The sequence below is a fragment of the Euleptes europaea genome, chromosome 18 (genome assembly GCF_029931775.1).
Source record: "Euleptes europaea isolate rEulEur1 chromosome 18, rEulEur1.hap1, whole genome shotgun sequence".
NCBI classification, from domain to species: Eukaryota; Metazoa; Chordata; class Lepidosauria; order Squamata; family Sphaerodactylidae; genus Euleptes; species Euleptes europaea.
Genome location: NC_079329.1, coordinates 35,284,493 through 35,291,356, shown reverse-complemented (window position 1 = coordinate 35,291,356; position 6,864 = coordinate 35,284,493). Strand labels below are relative to the sequence as shown.

At 51.8% G+C, this 6,864-nt stretch overlaps 1 protein-coding gene across 1 annotated transcript; it reads left to right on the top strand.

The window, feature by feature from the left end:
• Positions 1 to 808: 808 nt before the first annotated feature.
• On the top strand, positions 809 to 4,466 carry NEUROD2 (neuronal differentiation 2). The gene is made up of 2 exons (XM_056863241.1): positions 809 to 877; positions 3,391 to 4,466. The coding sequence occupies exon 2, from the start codon at positions 3,396 to 3,398 to the stop codon at positions 4,464 to 4,466; it is 1,071 nt and encodes a 356-aa protein (XP_056719219.1). The 5' UTR covers positions 809 to 877; positions 3,391 to 3,395.
• Positions 4,467 to 6,864: the final 2,398 nt, after the last annotated feature.

Sequence of the window (6,864 nt, the reverse complement as noted above, 5' to 3'; positions counted from 1 at the left end):
GAATAAAAATTAAAAGGGCAGCACTGGAGCGTTGTTGATATATATTTTTTAAAATAATTGGGGTGCTTATTGTGTGTGAAGAACGGCCCTGGGAAAACGGAAGGTTTCCTTGGCAGAGGGCAGACTCCCTCCCCCCTTCTGCTGCTGAGGGCGTGTGAATGTGTATGTATGAATGTGCGTGGCAGGCGCCCGTGCCATGAGGAGTGATCTTTCTGAACAGGAGGTGCCTAGGCCTCTGACATCTCTTCCTCCTGGGTGATTCTGCAACCAATTCCACATACCATCTCTCCCCACACACACACACACTGCCTATTGTTTCCCACCCCCTTGTCGATTTCCTCTCTCCCTTCATCCCATGTTATGGAAGATCTGGAGTGTAGGAGGTTGGTTCTGGGTCTTTCTTTCTTTCTTTCTTTCTTTCTCTTTCTTTCTTTCTTTCTTTCTTTCTTTCTTTCTTTCTTTCTTTCTTTCTTTCTTTCTTTCTTTCTTTCTTTCTTTCTTTTTTGAAGAGTCGGGGAGTGACAGATGGCGGGCCCGCTTTCCCCAGAGAGCCAGATCTCCCTACATGCGAGCGCATGTCAATCAGTGCAGCTCATGTGATAACTCCAGCGGATGACGTGCCAGCCATATGGTCTGGCATCGGAGTTGGTACCCCCTCTGCCTGCTCGAAGCCTGCCACTTCCCTCCTCCTTTTGGATAAGACACTGAAGGAGACGGGGTGGACCTCAAGGAGTCTCTCTCTCTCTCTCTCTCGCTCTCTCTCTCTCGCTCTCCCTCCCTTTTTTTCCTTTTCCCGTTTTTCTCTCTCCCCCCTCCTGACTCCCAAAAGATGCCGGATACGAGAAGGGCTTGAGGATTCCTACGCTCAGCTTTGGAGGTAAGTTATGTAAGGAGGAAGGGAGGGGGGGTCCAAACTTACACACAGGGTCGCAACTTGCCTCCCCCACCCCATCCACCTTCCCCTATTCCCCCCTATAGATCTTATCCCCCCCCCCCCACACACACACACCCTTCAGCACAGCCAGTTTATTTGTATCTTTGGAGAAGGGCGGATGGATGGATGGAGCGCGGCGGCTGGAGGGGGGGAGGCTATCACTACACGAGATGGATGTAGAGATATAGATTTAAAATTGCCTGTTTAGCAAAGGCTGAGGTTGTGAGATTTGATTTGCGGGGAACAGATTTCTGCAATCTGCCCGGCGAATTTAAAGAACCCCTGCTTGGTTTTATTATTATTTTTTTAAAATAAAACATCTAAGCAGTATACGACCGATTTAGTGATCTCTTTATCCTGCAATTTGTTTGAAGAAGCCAAACAGAATATATATTTTAATTCTCTTAAAATTAGAGGTAGAGCACCACAAATGGAATCGATGGCACTCGCTCTGATCTCCTCTCGCCAGCGGTTTCTTCGAGCCGAGGGGCTTTTGCTTTTCCTGAAATAAGAATAAAAAAGGCCCGCCCGCCCGCCCCGGACAAAATCCAGCGCCCGCAAAGCCGCGCCCCCGCCGGCCCCGGCAGGCGATCCGTGGCGTCCTTCCCAAAGGTGCTGTGCGGGCATCGCTGCTGCCTGGGTCGTGCGGGAGCCCATCCCGGGGGGAAGGGGCAGCCGCCGGCCGGCGCGGGGAAAGCTGGCCCGCCCGCCGCCGCCAAGGTCGCCCCGGCAGAAGGCGGCTGGCTGGTCTCAGCCCTGCAGCGGCCGGGGGACTCTTTCCCCTTCTCTGAGCCTCCAAACCCCGGGGCAGGAGACAGGGACCAGGCGCCAAGGGGGACGGGGGAGGGTTGGTGGGTTAGTGGCGCCAATTCCCAATGTTTAATCCGAATTTTCCCCTCCAAGAAGTTTGGGAGACCTGCCGGGTTTTTAAAACCCAAGGCTGGCAGATAGCAAACTTCGAGATTTCCCCGGACATTCTCGAGATTCAGCGCGGTCCCAGAGAGAGAGCGACAGGGGGCTCCTAGAGAGGGAAGATGGAGTGGGGGAGGGAGCTCCAGCTCCGATTTTAAATTCCATTTAAAATACAAACACAAGCCCCCAATATCTCTATCTATCTGCATTGAAAATATATATATATATATATATATATATATATATATATATATATATATATATATATATATATATATATATATATATATATATATATTCAATATATATATACACACACACAATGCATATAAATATTCAATGCATTTCGAAAAGGAAGGCAATGAACGGGATTTATCTAAAAGACATCTTTGCACCAGTTCGGCAGGAAAGCGAATGAGACACCAATTAATTTTAACCGCAGTTTAAAACGAGTCAATTGCTTTTATGGAGGGAGGGGGGAGGATATTCCCTGCCAGCTGGGAGCAAATGTCCCTTCCTCAAAGGCTCCAGGTCACAATGCGTTTTTTTAAAAAATCCCTTTAAGCGGGGGGCGGGGGGGGGGGCGGAGAAGGTTTTTGTCTCTTGGGACCGGAAAGGGTAAAGCAAATAATTTTGCTGCGAGTTCTGGCATGTTTTCTCATGCCAAATCGTTTGGGCAGGGGTGCGCAAGGAAGAGGTGAAGTCAGGCTTTGGACATTGACTGGCGATATTTGGGGTGGGGGTGGGCCGGCCCCGAAACCGCGTCCCAGAGTGCAGGGCAGGGAGGAAAGGTCAGAAGTCTCACGACTTTCGTAAAAACTCTGCCAGATGCGGGGGAGGAGGCGCGCGCATCCCATGGCGGCTGGCCAGCCCCTTCTTCGATGCCACCCCCGTCTTAAGACGAAGGCATAAAACCATTGCTCGTATTTACCTTTGTCCTAGAATAGCTGGAGAAATTTGGAGAGGCGGCAACCGGCTGCTTAGCTGGTTCAGGTGGACCTGCGCCCCTCCCCCTCTCGCTGGCTCCAGTGGCACAACCCCCTTTCTGCGGAACGAGCATCAACCCAAATGCACGATGTTTGTTGTCATTAGTTGGGGGTTGGGGGTTGGAAGAAGCGAGTCCGGACCGTGCTGGAATAGGCCGACCATTTATGCACGGGAGGTTGTACCCTGGGTTTGCTGCTCTGTGGATGCACATTTTCCCCATCCACATTCTTAAAACTCAAAAATAAGCCCCCGTGTAGAGTTTTGAGCCTTCGGGTGGGGAAAATGTGCAGCTCTAGAGCGGCAACTCCGAGGCAAAACCTCCCGTGCACAAGTGGCCCAGGTTGAGGGTCACCCCGGCGGTTAGCATTTTGCGTAGGGTGCTTGACCGATCCAGGGAGGTGGGGGATCAAGAAGGTCTAGAAGCGGGGGGTGACCCGGGACTGGGGAAGGCGCGGCTGTCCTGAAGCCAACTTGACCCCTTCTTTCTTGTCTCCGTCCTTCCCCCTGCCCCGCGGGCGCGCGTGTCCGTGTGCACGCCGGCCTCCCCCCCCCTGCAGCCACCATGTTGACGCGCCTCTTCAGCGAGCCCAGCCTGCTCCCCGACGTCCAGAAGTTCTCCAGCTGGGCGGACGACTGCGAGGAGGATGAGCCCAGCGACAAAGAGGAGCGCTCCTCCAAGAGCTGCCCCCTGGACGACCAGAACGAGGGCTCCTTGGGGGAGGTCAAGGAGGAGAACGACCTAGGCGGGGACGACGAGGAGGAGGAGGAGGAGGAGGAGGAAGGGCTGGGGGAGGCGGAGGGGGACCGCCCCAAGAAGCGCGGCCCCAAGAAGAGGAAGATGACCAAGGCGCGCCTGGAGCGCTCCAAGCTGCGGCGCCAGAAGGCCAACGCCCGCGAGCGCAACCGCATGCACGACCTCAACGCCGCGCTGGACAACCTGCGCAAGGTGGTGCCCTGCTACTCCAAGACGCAGAAGCTCTCCAAGATCGAGACCCTGCGCCTGGCCAAGAACTACATCTGGGCGCTGTCGGAGATCCTGCGCTCGGGCAAGCGGCCCGACCTGGTCTCCTACGTGCAGACGCTGTGCAAGGGCCTCTCGCAGCCCACCACCAACCTGGTGGCCGGCTGCCTGCAGCTCAACTCGCGGAACTTCCTCACCGAGCAGGGCCCCGAGGCCGGCCGCTACCCCGGGCCCAACTCGCCCTTCGCCGTCCACCCCTACCCCTACCCCTGCGCCCGCCTCTCGGGCGCCCAGTGCCCCCCCAGCGCCCTGGGCAGCGCCCACGCCCTGCGGACCCACGCCTACTGCGCCACCTACGAGTCCCTCTACGGCAACGCCTCGCCCGACTACAACAGCTCGGAGTACGAGGGGCCGCTCAGCCCCCCGCTCTGCGCCAACGGCGGCTTCGCCCTCAAGCCGGACTCGTCCCCCGACCCCGAGAAGGGCTACCACTACTCTATGCACTACTCCGCCCTGCCCGCCTCGCGGCCCCCCGCCGCCCACAACCTGGTCTTCGGCGCCGCCGGGGGGCGGGGGGGCGTCCACGCCGAGAACGTCTTGCCTTACGAGATGCACCTGCACCACGACCGGGCGCCCATGTACGAGGAGCTCAACGCCTTCTTCCACAACTGACGCCCCCCCCCAACCCGCCCCCCCCTTTCCGCCGTCGCGCCTGGCCGGGACCGCCGCCTGTACCTTGGGGGGGGGGGTTGGGGAGGGCCCCGGGGGTCGGATCCCTCGGCCTTCTCGGACACCTCCCCGCCTCCTCCCCAGAGCCGCAACCCTTCAAGGGGGGGCGACTCCCTCCCCCCCACCCCCAGTTAGGGAAGAGTTAACCGGCCCGATCTGCAAACGAGTTGAGCCAGACGTCGGTGGTTTGAAGCTGGAGGGGGTCGCCTCATCCACGAGCCGCTGAAGCCGGAATAAAGGGATCGGGTCCCGTCCAGCCCCGGTGCATTGGGAAAAATGGATTCGGGCTGAAGGCCGTCCACCGCTTGGGTTCATAGGGGAGGCTGGAGGCGGCGGCGAAAGCCCCCGGCGTCCCGTAGGACTCCCCGCTTGAGTGGCCGGTGGGCGCCGGCTGTAAACCTGACGTGGCCTTCCCTGCCCCCATTAAGAGGAGTTTGGCGCAGTCGAGACCATAATGTAACGTCACGGATCAGGCTTTTTAGCAGAAGTCCTGACTATCTGGGGGAAAAGGGTTTTCATCCAAACTGAAAGGGGAGGGAGGCACCACCGCTCAAATTTATGCAACACTTTTCACGATGGTGAACGTAAAACGATGGTCCCCTCGTGGTAACAGTCTGGTCAGAATGGGTTTCAAACCGGTCGTTCAGGCAGGGTCGCGGGGTGGGCTGTGTGGGGGGGGAGGCTTTGCATCCATTCCGGCGAAGGACTCGAGAATCCCCCGAAACTTTAATCCATTTTTTTAAAGTTTTTTTTAAAAAACAAAACAAAACCACGATGTTTGCAAACTTCAAGTCAGATTTCAATGAGAACTTTAAAAGCAATAAAGAGGCAAACAGATGATAAATATATTCTATCTTTATCTATGCAAGTAGGTACTGAAACTAGGGGGGAAGGTTTTTAAAAGGAAGGAAAAGAGGAAAGGACAAAAAAAAAACACAAAAAGGAATCCATATGAAGTATTAAAAATATGGACCAAGCAACTCGCTGAGATTTAAAATCGTGCACTTTTTTGATTTGGGGGACACGGACTGTGGTGTGTTTCCCTGGTATTTAACAATCACTGACTTTTTGAACCACCCTTGTAACCCCAAGTAACTTATTTTCCAAAATTTGTGTGTCATGCTGTTTTCTACCTGTTTTAAAAACGTTAATGAAAAAAGTGGAAAAAAAGATTTTTATGAAATGGCAAAAATGTTTTGTTATGCATGGATAGGAAGGGGAAATGCAAATATGCAAATTTTAAAGGTGATGTGAAGAGAACACTGATTATAATGCTTAATTCTTAAGTTAGCTATTTCCCGCCCCCTCCCCCCAGTTAATAGTAATTCTAAGTTCTTTCTTTCTGTAATGAATTTGGGGGGAAAGTTATACGTTTATGTAACAATACACCAGTATATAAATCTCTATATAAAACCAACAACATTTTCTAAAGACTCGAACTGGCCTAATTTCCCCCCATGAAATGTTTCATTTCTCTTTCCTTTAATGACTTTCTTTTCAGCCAGGGAGGATGTAAAAATGTTTTCTCAGATTCTCCAACCCCCCTCCCTTTTTAATATGGCCTGCATCACCTTTAGACATACCAGCATTTTTAAAATTCATAGGCAAAGGAAAATTTTTCTGATCAATGTTTTTAAAACAAAAATCAACAACGTTTTACAAAAAAAGAAAAAACAAAGAAAGAAAAAAAACAAAGAAAGAAAAAAGTTGTAGCCAAGAGGGAAAATGTCTATTGGACACCGGAAGTGCTTTTTTGTGTGTTTCTGTTCGGTTTCATTAAGATGAATAAATATTTATGTCAAACAATATGGTACAGAAAACAGAATTCTCCCATTTTTCTTTAAATAGCTAGAGCTATCTGTTCTTTAATAATAATTTTTTAAAAGCCCTGATCTCTTTGGTTTATACAGCAGGGTATTCTGCATTTTAGGGAGGAAAACTTTGCAGGACAGGATGCCTCTCTCACATCGTTTTGCCCTCTGAGATAATCTCTTTACTTAAAAAAAAGAAAAAATAATACCGATGAAAATATGAAGACCTTAAGTGAATAACTTTCCTACCCTGCCACCTGCGTTTTTTAAACTCTGCAACGTTTGCTTGCAAACTTCAGAATTTTGTTTGTTTTTAGAAAAAGCGCACATTGGTTGGAAACCAACCACAGACTGGGGAGAGGGGCGTAAGACACTGGTGTTCAATGGAATGGTTTTAATCATTCATTTCCAGACCTTTTTCCGAAATGCACCGGAACAGTTTTTGACTGGCTGAGAGCCTCGAGTCAGCTAGGATCATAGTCAAGCGCGGAAGGAAGGAACGTCCTAAGACGACAATTAATGAATATTAG